This window comes from Trachemys scripta, chromosome 1 (assembly GCF_013100865.1).
Source record: "Trachemys scripta elegans isolate TJP31775 chromosome 1, CAS_Tse_1.0, whole genome shotgun sequence".
Classification (NCBI taxonomy): Eukaryota; Metazoa; Chordata; order Testudines; family Emydidae; genus Trachemys; species Trachemys scripta.
In genome coordinates, this window is record NC_048298.1 from 83,587,454 (window position 1) to 83,608,711 (window position 21,258).

Here is a 21,258-nt window from a genome sequence, read left to right on the forward strand (position 1 = left end):
GTGAGTGCTCAGCAATTCTGCAAATCATCTTGAAGAACAACAGTTACAAAGGTGAGTAACTGTCTTTTCTTCTTCGAGTGCTTGCTCATATCAATTCCAATTAGGTGACTCCGACCCCACAGCATAGGTAAGGCTTGGGAGTGAGATGTCATGGAGTGAAGGACCGCTGAACCAAATGCAGCATCACCCCTGGACTGCTGCACTATCGCATAGTGGGCGGCGATGACCAACTCGCTGCCCTACATATCTCCTGAATGGGCACATGCTCCAGGAAAGCAGAGGAGGAAGCCTGAGCCCGAGTGGAGTGGGCAGTAAGGTGTGTAGATGGGACACCAGCCAAGTCATAGCACGCACGGATGCATGATGTGATCCAGGACAAGATGCGCTGGGAGGAGACCGGAAGGCCCTTCATCCGGTCTGCCACAGCAACAAACAGCTGTGACGTTTTCCTGAAGGGTTTAGTTCGCTCAATGTAGAAGGCCAAGGCCCTGCGAACGTCTAGGGAATGCAGCTGTTGCTCCTGTCGAAAGGCGTGAGGCCTCGGGTAGAAGACAGGGAGGAATATGTCCTGGTTGACATGGAAGACAGACACCACCTTAGGGAGGAAGGTCGGGTGGGGTGGCAGCTGTACCTTATCCTTGTGGAACACCATATATGGTGGTTCCGATGTGAGTGCCCGGAGCTCAGACACATGCCTCACCAAGGTGATAGCTATGAGGAAGGCTGTCTTCCAGGAAAGGTACAGGAGCGAGCAGGTGGCCATCGGTTCGAACAGGACACCTATGAGTCTGGATAGGACCAGGTTAAGATCCCACGTAGGGACCGGTTGTCAAAGCACTCAAGGCACTCCAACCCCTTGAGAAATCTGCTGACCAAGGAATTGGAGAAGACTGAGTGACCGTTTTCACCTGGGTGGAAAGCCGAAATAGCTGCCAGGTGCACCCTGATGGAATATATTGCCAAGCCCTGCTGCTTTAAGGACAGGAGGTATTCCAAGATGACAGGTACTGATGCCTGTAGGGGGGTCATATGATGCTAGGCGCACCAGCAGGAAAAACGCTTCCACTTGGCTAAGTATGTGGACCTGGTAGAGGGCTTCCTGCTACCCAAAAGGATCTGCTGGGCTGAGTGAGAACAACACAGCTCAGACTGATTTAGCCATGCAGCATCCACGCTGTGAGGTGGAGAGATTGCAGGTCGAGATGACAGAGTCGACTGTGATCCTGAGTGATCAGGTCTGGCCAGAGCGGGAGTGGAATCGGGGTGTCCACCGACAGCTCTAGGAGAGTGGTATACTAGGGCTGCCTGGGCCACGCTGGGGCGACCAGAATCAGACAGGCTCTGTCCCTGCGCAGCTTGATTAGGACCCTGTGGACTGGCAGGAATGGAGGAAAGGCGTAGCACAGGTGATCCTTCCACTGAATTAGGAAGGCGTCCGACAGGGAACCCGGAGAGCGCCCTTGGAGTGAGCAGAACACCTGGCATTTCCGATTCTCTCGAGAGTCGAATAGGTCAATCAGGGGAAAGCCCCACTTCAGGAAGACAGAGTGGATGACATCCGGGCGAACCGACCACTCGTGAGCCTTGAATGATCTGCTGAGGTGGTCCGCTAAGGTGTTCTGAACCTCTGGGAGAAACGAGACCACCAGATGGATCGAGTGGGCTATGCAGAATTCCCACAGACGAGTGGCCTCCTGACAGAGGGAGGATGACCAGGCTCCCCTTTGCTTGTTGATATAAAACATGGCCGTAGTGTTGTCTCTGATGCCTGCAACGCAATGGCCTTGAATGCGCTCTCAGAATGCTTGACACGCCAGGCGCACTGCTCTGAGTTCCCGTACGTTGATGTACAGGGATAACTCTCCTGCCGACCATAGCCCCTGTGTACAGAGGTTCCCAAGGTGGGATCCCCATCCCAGGGATGATGCATCCATGACTAGGGACACAGAGGGCTGCAGGGCATGAAATGGTACCCCTTCGCACACTGATTTGGGCCCCAGCCACCAGCCTAGAGAGGCTAATATCCCAGGCGAGATGGTAACCGCCGTGCTCAAGCTGACCCGACCTGGGTGGTATCCTGTTGATAGCCAGGCTTGGAGTGGACATAGTCACAGCCTGGTGTGCCTGGTCACAAACGTGCAAGAGGCCATGTGTCCCAGGAGGCATAGGCATGTTTTCACGGTCGAGTTCGGGAAGCTTTGCAGGCTGTGGATGATGTTCACCAGGGATTGGAAGTGTGCTTCCGGCAGAATTGCCCGGGCTAGGCCTGAGTCTAATACTGCTCCTATGAATTCTATCCTCTGGGTTGATACCAGAGTGGATTTCACGACATTGAGCAGGAGACTCAACCGACTGAACATGTTCATGGTGAGCTGAACATGAGACTGCACCTGATCCCTGGAGAGACCCCGAATAAGCCAGTCGTCGAGATATGGGAACACCTGGACCCGTTGTCAACGAAGGGAGGCCGCTACCACAGCCATGCATTTGGTAAACACCCTGGGAGCCGTGGACAGGCCGAAAGGAAGGATAGTGAATTGAAAGTGCAGTTGATTGACCACAAAGCGAAGGAAGCATCTGTGCACGGGGTAGATCGCAATGTGGAAGTACGTGTCCTTCATGTCGAGGGCGGCATACCAGTCTCCAGGATCTAAGGGAAGGAATAATGATCCTAGTGAGACCATGTGGAACTTCAACTTTACCATAAATTTGTTGAGTCCGTGTAGGTCCAGGATGGGCCGAAGCCCGCCCTTGGCCTTGGGGATTAGGAAGTAGCGGGAATAAAAGCCCTTGCCCCTTGGCTCTCCCGGAACCTCCTCTATCGCTCCCAAAGCCAGGAGTGATTGGACCTCCTGTAGAAGGAGGTGCTCGTGAGAAGGGTCCCTGAAGAGGAACAGGGAAGGAGGGGGGGAAAGCAAATTGGAGGGAGTATCCCCTTTCCACCATGCGTAGGACCCAACGGTCCGATGTTATGTAGGACCACCCATGGAAGAAATGGGAGAGACGATTTTGGAAAGGCGGGGAAGGATCCTGAATGGAGACTGGTCCTCCGTCCTTGGGCGCACCTTCAAAATTCTGCTTAGGCCCTGCCGATGGCTTGGGAGGGCCCTGGCCTTGGCTGGCTTGGTGTCCAGTTTCCTTTTACCACCTCAGCCACGTCTTCTAAAGAAGTCCTATCTCGGCCGAGGGGGAGGGTATGACCTCTGAGACTGTGGTCTGAAGGGCCTTCTCTGCATTACTGGGTTATGCATTCCCAGAGAGTGCATGATAATTCTCGAGTCCTTCAGACTCTGCAGCCTTGAGTCTGTCTTCTCAGAGAATAGTCCCTGGCCATCAAAGGGCAGGTCCTGAAGGGTCTGCTGTAACTCTGATGGTAAGCCAGAGACCTGCAGTCACGAGATGCGGTACACATGGCTATGCTCGAGGCCAGGGTCCTAGTTGCCAAGTCTGCCGCATCCAGAGAGGCTTGTAGGAAGGTTCTGGCCACCTTCTTGCCCTCCTCTACTATATCCCCAAATTCCTCTCTGGACTCCTGTGGAACCAACTCCTTGAATTTCTCCATAGAGTGCCACGAATTATAGTCATATCGGCTAAGGAGTGCCTGCTGGTTGGCCACCCTGAGCTGCAAGCCTCCGGCTGAGTACACCTTGCGCCCAAACAAGTCTAGGTGTCTAGCGTCCTTCAATTTAGGCGCCGGGGCCTGCTGACTGTGCCGCTTCTTCTCGTTGACCAAAGCCATGACAAGGGAGCACAGTTAGGGGTGCATAGAGAGGTACCCGTAGTCCTTTGAAGGGACAAAGTACTTCCTTTCCACCCCCTTGGCCATAGGTGGAATAGAGGCTGACGACTGCCAGATTGTCTTGGGATTGGCCTGTATGGTTCGTATGATGGGGAGGGCAACTCTGGATTGTGCCTCCGTGGACAGAATGTCCACCACAGGGTCCTCTACCTCCACCACCTCCTCTACCTGGAGGTTCATATTGATCGCCAAATGGGTCCAAAAGGATCATTGTGGGGGTTTGTGCCCAGGTCCTGGCCTTCTTCTAGCCACTGGCCTGTACCGCCCTCGCCCTGGTCCTGGGCGTGGTAGCCATCTTGAGAGTGCGACGACACAGAGGCAGAGCAAGATGGCCAAGGCGGTGCTGTACGCACCAGTGCCAAGTACCCCGGTGCTGTACGGTGCCGTGGTGCTGGGGACTGGTACCGTGAGGCAGAATGGTACCGAGATGTCGATCAATGCCTGCGGTCGTATCGGTACCAGGAGCCTGATCTGGATCTCGATGGCGACCTCCGGTGAAATTGGCGTCGGGATCGGCTCTGGGTCAAGTGCTGCTCTGACCGGTACCGGGAGCTAGTCTGATCAGTGCCAGCCGTAACGCGATTTGGATCTCCGCGAGCTGGAGCGGCGTCGTGAGTACGACCGGCGCCAAGAGCAAGAACGGTGCTGGGACTGCGAGTGACGCCGTGATGGGTGCCGGGAAGAAGATCGGGACTGGGACCGGTGTCATCCTTCTTCACTCAGCGACGGTGGTCACATGAGGGACCGTCCATGCCGGAGGTGCTGCCGGCTGCAGAGGAGTCGGCTCTGTGAGCGTGATCAAGTCCCGCGCCATTGAAAAGGTCTCCGGTGTGGAGAGTAGTCTCAGCTCGACTGCGGTGTGCCGGAGTCGACAATGCAGGAGCCGATATTTGTCCTATGCGCTCTGGCAATGGACGTGGCTCCAACTGTGGTGCGGGAAGCAACGGCGGCTGCTGCACCGACAAACAAGAAGTGGCCAGCACCTGCCTGGGCTGCTTCTTCTTCTGGCTCGGAGATAGAGACCTGCGCTGTGGTGGTGGAAGTGCCGGGAAGTTCTGGCACGGCGAGTCTTTGGTAGAGTCCGAACGCGGTGCTCGACCAGTTGGTGCCGCTGAGGCACTCCACACCAAGGACGACGGTGCTGAGTCTCAGCGTACAGAGGAAGGGACAGGGCTAAGTGCCGCCTCCATAAGGAGCTGCTTCAGTCTAAAGTCCTGCTCCTTCCTGGTCCTCGGCTTGAAGGTTTTGCAAATGCGGCATTTGTCTGCTTGGTGGGATTCCCCCAGACACCTTGGGCAAAAGTCGTGGGGGTCTCCCGTTGGAATCAGCCTCTGGCAAGCCAAGCAGGGTTTGAAGCCCGGAGACCCAGGCATGGGCCTGGGTACTGGGATAGGGGAGAAGGGAGAAGACCCCGTTCCCTCCCACTAATTAAACTAACTAACTATACTAAGTAATTACTAACAACTATAACCAACTATTAACAACTAATCAGAAACTATTAACAGGTACTAAAGCGAATGCTAGGGAGAGTGGAGATCAGCTAAGCTGCACTCCACAGTTCCAACAAACCTCACGGGCAGTAAGAAGGAACTGAGGGGGCGCTGGGTTGGCTGGGCCATAAGGGTGCCACTCCAGGGGGCACCTCAGCCGACCCACCGAGTGTTGCTAGGGTAAAAATCTTCCGATGATCATGCACATGGTGCGCGCACACCTAATTGGAATCAATATGAGCAAGCACTCGAAGAAGAACCCTATGTTCTGAGTTGTGTGGTTACAGGGATCCTGCTTTAACTTATGCTGTTGGTGTAAGGTCCCTTACACCAGCGGAAGACTGATCCTAGCAGAACTCAATTCCATCACACTCCCTCGCATCTTCTCCTCTCCCTTATGTCAAGGGGTGGAGGAGCTGCCAGTGTAGGAGGTGACTATACTGCTTCTGCCAGCTCTATGGCAGCAGAGGTTCTCCCTACAGAGGAAGAATTATTTGCTGTAAATCTGTGGCTTGTTTACGAACACTTTGCACTGATGGTTAAGAGCAGGATTGTCAAGCGCTGTCTCCTGGCAGTCAGGCTGAGCTGTTGGAGCAGAAGTCAAAACCGGATGTAGGGTTGTGACTGCGCCAAGGGTGGGGCACTAGAATCAAAATCCAGGGACAAACCAGGTTCAGAACTGAGATCAGAGTCCATAGACAACCAGTGCCATAGCTGAAGTTCAGGTGCAAGCCAGAAGTTGAAGCCAAGTGGTCAGAGTCTGACAGTCCAGGGAGGGTCAGGAAACAGAGGCAAGGCTGGAGCGGATCAGTAACAGGGCTGGAGTGAGGTCAGAATATGGCAAGGACAATACTGGAAGAGAGCTCAGGCAAGGTAAGGGCAGGAACAGGGTGACCAAACAGCAAGTGTGAAAAATCGGGACGGGGGTGGGGTAATAGGAGCCTATATAAGAAAAAGACCCAAAAATCGGGACTGTCCCTATAAAATCGGGACATCTGGTCACCCTAGGCAGGAATAGGACCAGGAGCAAAAGCAGACTGGGAGTCTCAAGAGTCTGATACAGTCCGAGACAGCAGGAAGATGTAATGAAGACACATACAAATATAGGAATAAAGTATTTGGCTTCATCCTTTTAAAAATGCACACTTTTTTTCCATAGAAGCCAAATAGGAAGAATGGTCTGTCAATTACTAAACACCATCAGTTAGTCCATTTTGCATTTCTGTTCTAGCTGGGAATAAATCTTAACTGTTCTAGAAACACTGTATTTATAGATTAAAAGGGGAATGGCATATAAAAGTTGATTTCTACTTTAGATAGGCAGTTGACAGAATAATTCTAATTAAAAAGGTAAAGCTTGAGTGAGACGAAGACAGTGTTTGTCCCTGACCTAATGAGCTAGCAGTATTAAGGGAAAAGGATTGATTTCCAAGTTCGAAACTTGTTTGGTTTCTTTACTGTATTTGTATTTTAGTTCAGAAAAAGAGTTTGGCTGGCTGTAGATCTGAGCATGCAATAGCTAATATCATATCCATGCAGAATTCTGCTGCAAAGATCAGTTTCCTAGCTCAGTTTGACCATGTCACCCCTCGCTTTGAATCCCTCAACTGGTTCCCCCTTCTCTATCGCATCAAACATAAGCTACTTTTATTCACTTTCAAGGTCCTTTATATTCAGTCCCCACCTATCAGCTCTCATTTGCTATCAGTCTGTTGATCCTTGCCTCCAGTCAGCCTACAATGACAGCCTTCACTACCCACTTGCTAAATTTCAGACAAGCACCTTTGTGCTTTCTTTCATGCTGCTCCACATGCTTATGTGGTGCTCATGTAAACATCTGCAAAGACACCTAGTTATCCACCTTCAAATCCTTCCTCCAAATTCTCCTGGAGTCAGGCTATTGGTATGCAGGGACCATTACTTGTCATGCTGACCAGTATTATCACATTGTATTCTTGTACTCCCCAATCTGTTGTCTTTTATTTTAGACATAGGTTGCAAGATCCTGGGGCAAGGACCATCCTTTTGTTCTGTTTTAGCACAGTGCCTAGCAGGGTTGTGGTCCATAACAAGGTGTCATGGGTGCTACAGTAACACAAATTAATAATAATAATTTCTGTTGTACTATGTATAGGTTTTAAAAATATCTGACAATAATAACTGAACTCTCATGAAAGTAGCTCTTGTGCCACTAGCATGGAAATCTTGCAGTAGCAGCGATGTAGTTGTCTAAGCACTTCTCTGCATAGATGTTTAGTCAGTGAGGACATAACAGCTCCCTACCCACTCCAGTTCAGTGCAGGAGGGGAGGCCCTTATCCCCAGCAGTGTATCTGCATAACAGAAACCCTCCTTTACCCCCTTCTAGACCCTGAGATAATCTTAAATAAAAGAAAACCCAAATTAAAAGTTGGCCAGAGGATGAATTCAGCTTACAACCCAGAGCTCTCAGTCCCCACAGCACTCTAAACCTCTAGTGCCAGAGGGTTTGTTGGCATTTGTTTACCCTGAAGCAAGTTTTTTGGTATGTTAGTACCAGCCTTTATACAGGTACAGCACTGTTAGCATCTTTTCCTGCTGCTAGTATGGAGCATCTGTAATTAGAGTACTCTCTAAAATAACTCTTAACAGTTTAGTGATTGAATCTAATACTGGCTCTTTCTAGCCTTCAAACAAAGTATGGCACTAATGAAAATTCTGCCAGTCCCAAGAGCCAAGCTTAAAGAGAAAGGTACTTTACATAGAGTTCTGTGTTAAAATTGACTCAAAAGTGGGAAATGATAAAGAACTTTTATTTTTTATTATCTGGAGAAATCTCACTCCACTAGATCAGTGAGTGAAGGAGAGGACACTGGAAGGAAACCCTAGTCAAATAACCATGAATGATATGCCTGTTAATGTTTTGTACAATTGAGAACAAAGTAGCCAGCTGAAACAGGGAATCTTAAATCAAGAACATGCGCATAAGTGTGTTAAAAATGTGGCAATATTTATTGGCTGAACTGTTCCCAAATATAGGGAAATACAGAACCCCAAAGTCCCTTTTCATACCTAGATTAACATTTATATTTAATCAATAGGAGTATTTCCAAATGAGAGACAACTGGTCTGCTGGCTTGGTCCCCACAGGTAATGGGTTAACTTTGAGACTATGGCCTATTTTTCAGAGGTACTGACTACTGGTGGTGCTCCCATTGACTTCACCTGATGTTATGGGTTCTCAGCACCTCTGAAAATCAGGACTGTTGTCTTTATATTAGAGTGTACAACACAAAATCTTTTCTTCTAAACTTTTTTGTGAAGAGACACATTTTCTCACCCAGCTGCCCTTCCAATAGAGCTGCAGTGAAGCATTATTCAGGCATGCAGCAACAACCCAGCTGCACTAACATGCCCTTCTAATAGAGCCTGCAATGACTCAGCCCTCAGGCATGTGGCAGCAACCTATCGCTGAGTCGAGCCTGGGTCAGATGACCCCCAGGCTCAGGTATTTCCCCAACCCTGACAGAGTTGCAAATCAGTCTGTGTAACAGCACTACCCAGCTCACTATAAGCGTGTGAATTATGATAGTCTTCATTTGGGCCATGTTAATTGTAGATATGCATACAAAGGATACGTCAAAGATATAAAGTACTGTAAGCAGAGTCAGGATGAGCTCTACCCTGACATCTGGTGGTGAATTATGGCGAGTGTGGAAAAGAACTCCAGGGGCTGATCTTGTTTGCATAGGCACACCCACTCGCCTGGCATGAAACCACAGCAACTCAAAGTGGTTACTTTGGCTGGTGTGGGATCCCCAGTTTCTCTGTTATTGGGGCAGGAAGAATAAAGTTTTGTTACCCTGATTCTGTGAATCAAGGCCAGTGGAACTGTTGTATGGCAGAAGGACTGAGTGAGTCATTCACCATTACCTAGGAAGCATTTGCTTGTCAAGGGGCATGGGTTACAAAACCCAGTGAATTGAGAGAGGTTGGGGGCAGGTATTGGTACCTGGTGGTGTGGGTCCCTTTTGTGGGCCTGAAACACCAATTGCACCTCCTCCTCTCTCCACTGTCGAATGTCAGAGCTAACTTTGATTCTCTTAGGAGTCTAGTTACAGGCTGCTGAGCTGAGTTCACTTTGGGCCAATAGTGCACCAGCACTGGGGCTCCCCTACTAAGAACTGAAATCACTAAGAGCTGAAATCACAAAAGAGCTAAAGCTATTTAAGAGCTGAGATCACTGAGGCTGTGTTAACTAGTGGGGGAGCCTGAAGCTATTTGCTAAGCTAACTTAGCTTAGCGGAGGTGAGCGGAGCGGCTGGAGGAGCAGCTAGCAGAGCCTTGTGGGAGCTGCCCACGGGACGACTGGAGCGGAGCGGAGTGGCGCGGCTCGGCTCACAGGTCGGTGAGCGGAGCAGAGCAGCGCGGCTCACAGGTCGGTGAGCGGAGCGGAGCAGAGCAGCGCGGCTCACAGGTCGGTGAGCGGAGCGGAGCAGCTGCCAGAGCAGTTCGTGGGACGGCAGGAGTGGGACTGCGGGTGGAATGGAGCAGTTCGTGGTGAAGGCTGTGGTGGAACCCCACGGAGAAGCAGCCGGTTGGCCTCGGATCACGTAAGGTGCCCCTTAACACCCTGCTCACCCCCCCCTTTGAACTCTGGGGCTGCACTGATCATGGACAGAGACTTTGGGGGGTTGTCGGACTTTTGGGACTTTTGTGATTCTTGGGTTGCTGGACCCAAGAGACTTTGGGATTGGTGGACTTTTGGGACTTTGGTGATTCTTGGGTCGCTGGTTTCAAGAACCAATGGGAGAGGACATGGCCCAATTTGCTGGGGTGGGTCTTCGCTCATGGTTTGGTCTAAGAACTCTAGTTCTGGTGTTTTTCCAATTTAATGCTGATGTTGTTTACCTCATGTTATTAAACATTTTCTGTTACACTCAGACTCCGTGCTTGCGAGAGGGGAAGTATTGCCTCGTAGAGGCGCCCAGGGGGTGGTATGTAATTGTCCCAGGTCACTGGGTGGGGGCTCGAGCCGGTTTTGCATTGTGTTATTGAAACGGAACCCCTAGATACAGAACCCGGCCCTTGTTGCTGCCAACTTAGATGGGCAGAAGGGTTACAGTACAAACATTTAACTTGGAGCAAGGTTTGCACATCTCTCTAGAGTTACAGCCATACTTTTCAGGAAGTGTCCACAGTCATTATGTGGTAAGCAACATTGCCATCAGCAGACACCCATATCTGTAGCAATAAATGTATGCCCATCAATCTTTCTAGTGGCTCTTTACCTGTGGTAGCTGATTACACACTAGAGATGTGGTTTCTTTTGTGTCTGACATGGGCTTTAGTTTGGCCAAATTTAGAATAGGGGTTTATCAAGGCAATCAGCCTCTTCTGTTGATAAACACTCTCCTTTTATGAATTTTGTACACAGGCAGTGCTGATCCCTGTTTAGAGCATGGAAACATTTGGATAAGAATTACAGATGTTCCGATAGAGAGGTGCAGTATTAATACCAACATAGACATTTCTGTGGTGATACTGAGATACAGTATATTGTCATTTCAACCACAGATCTCATCCCTGTATCTTCTTGAATGTTATTACCCTTTGGCTTTTCCTCCTCTAGTCCAATAGGGAAAAAAAATAGAAGAAACAAAAGCTCATTTTTATATAATACTTGTCTAGACATATTTTGGGACCTAATGGAGGAGTTGGGAAAAAATAAGGAGACAGAGTAAAGTGTACACAATTAAAGAGCCTTTTTATCCTCTTAGTGAGTGACAGATGATTTTTAGTAAAACAGAATTTGCTTAATATTTTACAATTTAAGTGTAAAAGAAGCAAACTAGTTCAGAAAATTACTGTCTTCCAGTTTAAGTAAATCCTGAACTGAACCTCCTCTATTAAAAGGGAAAAGGGACCAGCCCATATCTGGAAAACAATCTTGAACCAATTTCATTGTTACTATAATAGCCCTTACATTTGTCTTATGTTAAAAATAGGCATGGAAAATTATCATTTTTAAATTATGAAATCACTCCAAATCATCTGGGCAGAGACAGACACATCCTAGAGGTAAATACTTGTTTGCGCAGATGGTGTCGACAGGAGGTCTTCAGCTTCATTGACCATGGGACCTTATTCTGAAAAGGTGGACTGCTGAGCAGAGATGGGGTCCACCTGTCAAAGGAGGGGAAGAGTATCTTCGGATACAGACTGGCTAACCTTTAAACTAGGTTTAATGGGGGCAGGAGATAAAAGCCCAGAGATAAATCCAAAACGTGGAGACTTGGGTGAGAGGTCAGAATCTAGGGGTCAATATGGAAAATAGCAGCCCAGACAAAGGAGACAAGAGGAAATACAGTGGGGAAATCTAATAAACATCTTAGATGTCTGTATATTAATGCAAGAAGTATGGGAAATAAACAGGAAGAACTAGAAATACTATTGAATAATCACAAATATGGCAATTGGCACCACAGAAACTTGGTGGGATAATTCATATGACAACAATTCTGGTATAGAAGGGTACAGATTGTTCAGGAATGACAGTCAGGGGAAAAAAGGGAGAAGGTGTTGCCTTGTATATCAAATATGTATACATTTGCACTGAGATTGAGATAGAGAAGTGGGAGGTAGCCCAGTTGAAAGTCTCTGGGTAAGGATAAAAGGGGTAAAAACAGTGATGATATCATGGTAGGGATCTACTACAGACCACCTAAGTAGGAGGAAGAAGTGATGGATGAGACTTTTTAAACAACAAAATCATCCAAAAACACAGGACTTAGTGGTGATGGAGGACTTCAACTACCCAGACATTTGTTGGGAAATACAGCAGGGCACAGATTATCCAACAAGCTCTTGGAATACAACATAGGCAACTTTTTATCACAGAAGGTGTAGAAAGCAACTGGGGAGAGGCTATTCTGGATTTGATTCTGACAAACAGGGAGGAGCTAGTTTAGAATCTGAAGGTGGAAGGCTGCTTGGATGAAAGGAATCATGAAATGATGAGTTCATGATTCTAGGAAATGGTGAAACAAGAAAAACAGCAGAATAAAGACAAAGGACTTCAAGAAGGCAGACTTTAGCAAACTCAGATAATGGGTTGGTAAGATCCCACAGGAAGCAAGTCTAAGGGGGAAAAAAGGGTTCAGGAGAGTTGGCAGTTTTTAAAGAGACATTATTAAGGGAACAAGAGCAAACTATACCAATGCATAGGAAAGATGAGAAGTATGGTAAGAGGCAACCCTGGCTTAACCAGGAGATCTTCAATTATCTGAAAACTCAAAAAAGAGTCATACAAGAAGTGGAAACTAGTTCAAATTACAAAGGATGAATATAAAAACAACCCCACAACACAAGCATGAAGGGACAAAATTAGAAAGGCCAAGCACAGAACAAGGTTAAACTAGTTAGGGATATAAAGGGTAACAAGAAAGCAGTTTGCAAATACATGAGAAGCAAGAGGAAGACCAGGGACAGGATAGGGCCATTACTATATGAGGAGGGAAAGACAACAACAGAAAATGCAGCATGGCCAAAATGTTAAATGTCTTTTTTGCTTGTTTTCACCAAAAAGTTTGCAGTGATTGGATGACTAGCATAATGAACATCAGTGTAAATGGGGTAAGATCTGGAGGCTAAAATAGGACAAGTTAAGAATTACTTAGACAAGTTAGATGTTTTCAAGTCAGCCAGGCTTGATGAAATATATCCTAGAAATCTTAAGGAACTGTCTGAAGAGATCTGAGCAACTAGCAAGTATCTTTGAGAACTCACGGAGGACAGGAGAGATACCAAAGGACTCGAAAAGGGAAAATATAGTACCTATCTATAAAAAGGGGAATAAGGACAATCCAGGGAATTATAGACCAGTCAGCTTAACTTTGCTACCTGGAAAAACAATGGAGCAAATAATTCAACAATGAATTTGTACACACCTAGAAGAAAATAAGGTAATAAGCAACAACCAACATGGATTTGACAAGAACAAATCACATCAAGCCAACCTAGAATCCTTCTCTGACAGAGTAACAAGCCTTGTGGACAGGGGGAAATCAGTAGATGTCATATATCTCAACTTTAGTAAGGCTTTTGACATTGTCTCACGTGATCATCTGATAAACAAAACTAAAGAAATATAGCCTAGACCAGTGGTCTCCAACCTTTTTACACACAGGATCACTTTTTGAATTTAAGATCAACCCAGGATTTACCCCGCCCCTTCCCCAAGGCCCCGCTCCACTCACTCCATTCCCCCCTCCCTCCGTCGCTTGCTCTTCTCCACCCTCACTCACTTTCACAGGGCTGGGGCAGGGGATTGGTGTGCAGGAGGGGGTGCAGGCTCTTGGCTGGGGCCAAAGGGTTCAGTGTCTGGGAGTGGGCTCCAGGCTGATGCTGAGGCAGAGGATTGGGGTGCAGGAGTGAGGGGTGCAAGCTCTGGGAGGGAGTTTGGGTGCAGGGGTCTTATGATCACACTGTACCTGATCTCATAGAATCCATTGGACATTTCATGAATTTTACTTTTTATTAGTGTCATTTGTGGTTTATAGATCCAAAATCCTTCAGGGATCATCACAGACCAGTGTAACATTCTCAACTGTGGGGTGTGCACTGGATGAGCCTGGGGCAGGGGGTTGGGGTGCAGGAGTGAGGGGTGCAAGCTTTGTGGAAACAGGATTAGAATTCAAAATGATCTTGACAAACTAGAATAATGGGAATTAAATAGGATGAAATTCACTAAGGACAAATGCAAAATACTACACGTAGGAAGGAATAATCAATTTCACAAATACAAAATGGGAAATGACTGTATAGGAAGGAGTACTGCAGCAAAGGATCTGGGGGTCATAATAGATCACAAACTAAATATGGGTCAACAATGTAATACTGTTGCAAAAAAAGCAAACGTTCTAGGATGTATTAGCAGGAATGTTGTAAGCAAGATATGCGAAATAATACTTTCACTCTACTCAGGACTGATAAGACCTCAACTGCAGTATTATGTCCAGTTCTGGGCACCACACCTCAGGAAAGGTGTGGACAAATTGGAGAAAGTCCAGAGAAGAGCAACAAAAATGATTAAAGGTCTAGAAAACATGACCTATGAGGGAAGATTGAAAAAATTGTGTTTGTTTAGTCAGGAGAAGAGGAAGACTGGGGGGAGGGGGGCATGATAAAAGGTTTTTACAAGAAGGAGAGAGAAAATTGTTCTCCTTAACCTCTGAGGATAGGACAAGAAATAATGGGCTTAAATTGCAGCAAGGGCAGTTTAGGGTAGACATTAGGAAAACCTTCCTAACTGTAAGAGTATTTAATTACCTCGTGAGTGTGTGGAATCTCCGTCACTGGCAGTTTTTAAGAACAGGCTAGACAAACATCCATCAGGATGGTCTAGATAATGCTTAGTTCTGCCTCAGTGCAGGGGACTGGACTAAATGACCTATCGAGATCCCTTCCATTCTTATTTTTCTATGATTCACACGTGTTCACCATGGGAAAATTAATGAGTAATTAATCAATAAATTATATAACTCCAAAGCAGAAAAGTACTAACATTAAAAGTAATTTATTAAAAACTAGGAGTTGATAACCAGTAAAAACCTAAAATACTGCTATATCTTTTGCAGATCTGATAACACTGCACCTTGCCACAGACCAAAGATGCTAAAGATGTCTAAAAATTATAAATGTCACGAAGCAGAAAGCAACTGTTGAAATGCTGAAGAAACATAAGCAGCTCATAAAAAGCTGGAGCACTGACTGCATCTTGCTCATCACTATTCAAGTTCATTAACTGACTGATCCTGTTTCACTGAAATCCATTGAAACTTTATTATTGACTTCAAACAGATACAAGATCAAGTCCCAGGACACCAAATGGTATAAAAAAATCCAGTCACTATAAGCAAGCAACACAGCACACAGGGTGATGAGGATGGGAGATGTTATCCTAGTACACCAGATTTAGTGCCAAGTAAGGACACAATTAAGAAAATAGGCATAGCAAAAGGGCATGGCTAATAAGAAATTGGACACGCCCACATTCAGTAGCACAACAAAAGTGCAAGACATAACAGAAGTAAGAAAGCTGCACCATGAGAAAAGAGACAGCAACAGCTCCACTGTACTGGACAGACCTGATGAGCTGGACAGTCCTGATGTGCCATCCTGCTCTGTGGCAGTATGATTCGCATTGCACAGGACTCACCTGCTGGCATGCCTGCGTAGATGCTACTGTTTAGTCTTTCAATGGATAAGGAAGATTTACCCCTACATTTCTTAGTCATTTTCCTTTATCCTTCTCAGAATATCAAGAGTGTTAATGATTACTTGACAAATGTCAGGATTTAAGTGAAAGATTTTTTGTGGAAGTTATACAAACTACAAAGGAGGATTCTTGGGGTATACTATTATATCACTTCAGATTAAGTATTAAGTCCCCAAACTACTCTAGGAGGAAAGAACTGCAGTGCCATTATACTGAGGGGCGGAGGGGAGAGGGAGGAATTTCTGTCCTGCGGGTAATTTCAAGATTTCAAAATTTTGTTTAATCCCAAACTGAGAAGAAAAACTTAAATCTTGGCATTTTCATTAAATGTTTCTTCTTTGTCATATTGACTATTATATTCTAATTTATACTATAACAAAAGTTCAAACACATGTTTCAGTTTCATTGAATCGATATTTTCCAATGGAAAACTGTTCCAATGGAATATTTTCAACCAGCTCCAATATTAACAAATGTTACATATTCTGATGCTATTTTAAAACATGTCCTTATTCGGAGGGGGGGGGAAGGGGGGACGACATCAACAGCAGCTGCCCTTTCATACAGTAGATTTCATACTCAAAAAAATAAAACAAAAAAATCCAAACAACTTGTTACTGAATACTTGATGTAGTTGAAAGACAGCCACCTATTTTAGCTTATCTAAAATGTTATATGTAAATACCCTCTCCAAGAAAGCTTAAGATATTAAGCTCAAGATATACTCTTGCCTAAAATATACAGACATACACGGCCAAATTTTCATGTGTTACAAAATTGAGAGGAGAATTTGACCCATGTGTATGCAGTAGCAGCTGTACAGTGGTCTAACGGTTTTATGTGACCTTGAAGAAATTCATCTCCCTGACCCCCACAGTTGCCTTGTGAAAAACCTGTGAATTTCCCAAGAAGAATGAAATAATCTGCCTAAAACAGGGGTAAACAAATATCTGAAATTGCCTTAGTAAATTGAACATTTTGTACATTAAACTTAACTAGATGGGTAATACAATATGATGTTCACCCCTTTTAAATTACATTTTGAAGATGATTTCTGTAGTTAAAAGATTGCAGACAAAATTTTCAGAAGTACCTATGTGACTTAGGAGACATCCCCATTTTCAAAAGTGACTTAGGCACTTCAGAATCTATGACTCATTGGATCTCGAAATCACTTAGGCACTTTTGCACTGTGTCTTTTTAAAGAGTGTTCAGGAAATTGGAATTTTGCTACTTCTACAGGATGTCCATTGTTCATAACATTTATTTTTCTGTACATTATTCCATTTTTAAAATGTTACTGTTTTCTAGAAGAAAGCATAGGAAAAAGGTTTATTATTTTGTATAGATAGAAGTGTGTAGTAGATACTTTTGTGCCAGTAGATTACGTCTATAATCTAGATCAGTGGTTCTCAACCAGGGTTAACCAAACTTCTGGGGCTATGCAGAGGTCTTCCAGGGGTACATGAACTCATCTAGATATTTGTCTAGATTTACAATAGGCTACATAAAAAGCACTAGCGAAGTCAGTGCAAACTTAAATTTCATACAATCACTTGTTTATACTGCTGTATATATTATACACTGAAATGTAAGTACAATATTTATATTCCAGTTGATTTTATAATTATGTGGTAAAAATGAGAAAGTAAGCAATTTTTCAGTATTAGTGTGCAGTGACACTTTGTATTTTTATGTCCGATTTTGTAAGCAAGTAGTTTTTAAGTGAAGGAAAACTTAGGCGTACAAGACAAATCAGGCTCCTTAAAGGAGTACAGTAGTCTGGAAAGGTTGAGAGCCACTGATCTAGATGATACTGTATTGCACTCCTGTGGATTAGGAACATGATAATAGAAACAGCTGCAAAAGGTCTGGCAGAAAAAGATTGTAAGAATATTCTATTGCAGAGGTTCTCAAACTGTGGTCTGTGGACTACTGCTCCATTCAGGTGGTCTGTGGATAGTTCCCTCTAAGGTGCCCACCTGGGCGGCTGCACACGAGAGAATGAAGGGCCACACACCTAATTAGTGGAGCCGCGCAGGCGTGGCTCCACTAATTAGGTGCCTGGACCCAGGAGAAGACGCACATGTAAGGTAAGGTGGTGGCCTTGGGGGGAATAAGGGGTAGGTGGGAGGGGACAGTGGAGTGAGAAGAGGGGGTGGGGGGAATATGTGACATGCAGGGCTGCGGTGGCCAGAGAAAGAGGCAACTTCCCCCAGCTCCAGGGCTGCAGCTGCCAGGGAGAGATGGCTCTCCTTCCCAGCCCCAGCTCAGGGACTGCCGCAGCAGGGGAGAGAGGGAGAGGCCCCGCATCCTTCACAGCCCCAGCTCGGGGGCTGCCACAGCGGGGGAGAAAGGGCACATCCATCACATCAGAAAGGTAAGACTACTGATATTAAAATATGAGTTGTGTGCTTTTATTTGTAGAACAAAAAATGTTCATTATTAAGTTTGTTTTATATTGCGCTTTTATCCAAAGCGCTTTACAATAGTTAGCTAATGGTACAAACAACATTTGGAAAGATCATTAAGTGGTCCACTGAGACCCTCAGCAATTTTCAAGTGGTCCGCAAAAAAAAGTTTGAGAACCACTGCTGTATAGCTTACAGATTTTAAGATAGAAAGATAAATACCTGTGCAAGAATGGGGAATCCAAGGTTCCTACATCCATTGCAGGGTGTTAGTGCCTCCCATAAACCTGCAGGACCACAACTGTTTTCCCGGGCATCTTCCTCTTCCTCCTCCCCTTGTGTGAGGTTTGTTGATGAAGGCCTCTGTGGAAAATTAAGTTTACTGGAACATTATGCAGAAACATTTTGCTTTATTTTACCACAGTTAAAAATGCTAAGATTGATTGAGAAACTTCACATTTCCAGAAACTGATAAATATACTGCATTTTCAACTTAATATAGTGCATCTATTCAATCAATAATCAGTAAAACATAGTATATTACCTAAAGAAAAAAGATATGTGATGAGCTACAGTAAGCTATATTTTAAATAGAATTTCAGAGACAGAGACTCTTATTACTCACCTTCAGTCTACAAATATTCAGATTATGTATAATGTACAGCACCAGACACCTTGCAACTTTTCAATTGAAAAATAAAGTATATTTTAATTTAAATTTTTGATTTTACATTATTATTTTTCACTATAGCCTGCAGAGAATGAAAACTAATATTATTACATTTTTACTGCTCTTAGAAATTGTACAGTAGGTAGAATATTGCAGAAACACCACAAGATAATGGGATCTTGTTTCTATAGCCAAATATTGAATATATATAACTACAACCATTTTAACTTGGATTGGCCAGTGGCTTTTGCAGAGAAGTAGTAGAAATTTAATAACAATTTAGGATTTCATTTTTAGTTTGATGTTTACCAATGATGAAAAATGGTAACTTGTTATGTATGGTAAACAATACTTATTGATTTTTCATTTAAAAAAAACCTGCTATATTTGTTTGCCCTAAACAGCAAGGGCAAGGGGTTTCAGGGAAAGTGATTCTATTTTACCATTTTGTTTCCTGCTTCAGGTCCTTGTTGCACACAGAGTCAAAATTATGCCTATTGTGGAGTCATTGAGGATATTTGTAACACATTATATGTTTTCATTTTAAACGCTGTCATGATTCTATAATGGTTGTTGTGAGAAAAGGTGGGCATTTTTCTATTTACACAGATCATTCCCCTTTTCTTGATTGTGATCCTACCTCCTGCCCACATCCTTAGTAAGGGGTTCTAGGGTAGATTTTCAAAGTTATACTGTGTTAGCCTACCTTTGATCCCACTGAAGTGAATCACAGTTTTATCATTTATTTCAGTAGATGACATAGGTCAATGCTGAACACTTCTGAAAAATCCCACCCTTAGAACAAAGTTACACTAAATAAAGTTGTAAGGGCTTATCTAGACTACTGCTAAAGTTGATGTAACTTGAAACCCTCCCCCAAGCAACATAAGTACATTGATTTAAAGCAGTGTCTACACTGCGCTATGTCAGTGAGAAACGCTCTCCCGCCAACATAGCTTCGGCCAATGCAGTACGATAGTGAAGACAAGCCCTAAGTTACACTTCCATCTTAATTCCATGCCCCATGTGGTTATTTTGCTCATGTCTAACTCACGTGTATAGAATACCTGGCCCCTGGACCAGTTCCAGCATGCAGGATATGTTTATGTGGCCTCACTAACATTCAGATTATAAACTTTCATTTAGCAGAAAAAAGTTTGGAGCTCTCACGTTTCCAAAAATACTTTCCAAATGTGAGTTGGACCAGAGTGTAAACCAATGTAAGTCTGTCTGCCTGAGTCTGCAAGCAGCTTGAGACAATGACTGACAAGTATGGCTTCCCACACTCCCACATGATATCAACTCTAAAGGTGAGAGATGATACAAATCTCAACATTGACAAGTTCACTGAAGATCATTTGAGCAGATAGAAAGGGGAAATGGGTGGGACTTGCTCTATGGAAGAAAATGCAGAGGGATCACTGACAAAAAACAAGAGAAAGAATGGAGGAAAAAAAGAAACAGGACAGAAATAGCAGTAGTTCTGATGATGAACTTATTTTTCCCACTGACTGATATTGAGTATCAACAAGGTACTGTACCAATATATGTCATACAGTAAGTAAAAATTTAGTTAAGTATCATTCAACCTTTGCTTTATATGCTAACCTCCCAAAAACACAAATGGGAGTTCCACTGAAGCCTAAAGAGAGTAAGTAATCCTAAATTCAGACTCCAGCCCATTGACCCAAGATTAAATTCAGAATTTATTGCTCTCCACCAGTTTTTATTCCCTTGGTTTAAACTCACTGTATCACCCATTACAAGACTAGAGCATCACACTCTAGGTGGGGGTTTTTGTTTTTGTTTATTGGTTGGTTGGGAAGAAGAAGGGAGCTTTTAAGAGCGCATGTTTGTTTACTTTGCATTTTAGGATTCATTTTCTAAACCTGATATTTTATGAGGTTATTTTGACAGTCAAGTAGTGCTACAGAATGTGTTACTATAGCAACAGCATTTTTGCATGGATTATTAAGCGGATTGGGTGAACTTTGCAGGGTTTGGGTCATGAAGGAATTCTATTGTTATATAGTTGTGTAGGATCAGAAACAGCCCACGGGGCCTTACTATCTAGAATTGTTATACCACCATCTGTCATTTTATCCTATATGTTTACATTGGAAATATATCAACTTTAACCACTGTGACAAAGAACAAAGCACTCCCTTAAAAACAAAACAAACAAAACTTGCCCCCAATTCCCCAAAGGTGACAATCTACTTCTAGTCACAAAAATTTAGATTTATAAAATAAACAATGCCTATCACACTCTTTGGAACACTTGCTTTTGTTTTCATAACTATGGCAGATTGCTTATGCCACTCCAAAAATATAGAAATATTCCCTAGAAGATATAATAAAAAGCTCCCTCCTCTGCTGGCATAATAAAATAACTGTGTCCAGTTTGCAGATGACACTAAACTGGGAGGAGTGGTAGGAAGGTAGGGATATGATACTGAGGGAGCTAGACAAATTAGAGGATTGGGCCAAAAAAAAAAATCTGTGGAGGTTCAACAAGTGCAGAGTGCTGCACTTAGGACGGAAGAATCCCATGCACTGCTACAGACTAGGGACCGAGTGGCTAGGCAGCAGTTCTGCAGAAAAAGACCAAGGGGTTACAGTGGATGAGAA

General features: G+C 44.7%; 1 protein-coding gene across 1 annotated transcript in view; it reads right to left on the reverse strand.

Moving 5' to 3' along the window:
• ANKS1B (ankyrin repeat and sterile alpha motif domain containing 1B) overlaps positions 1-21,258 on the reverse strand; it is a 757,754-nt gene that overhangs the window by 516,561 nt on the left and 219,935 nt on the right. Inside the window, exon 8 of the mRNA XM_034778452.1 lies at positions 18,180-18,320. Within this exon, the coding sequence (XP_034634343.1) occupies positions 18,180-18,320 (141 nt within the window). The remainder of the gene's footprint in view (positions 1-18,179; positions 18,321-21,258) is intronic.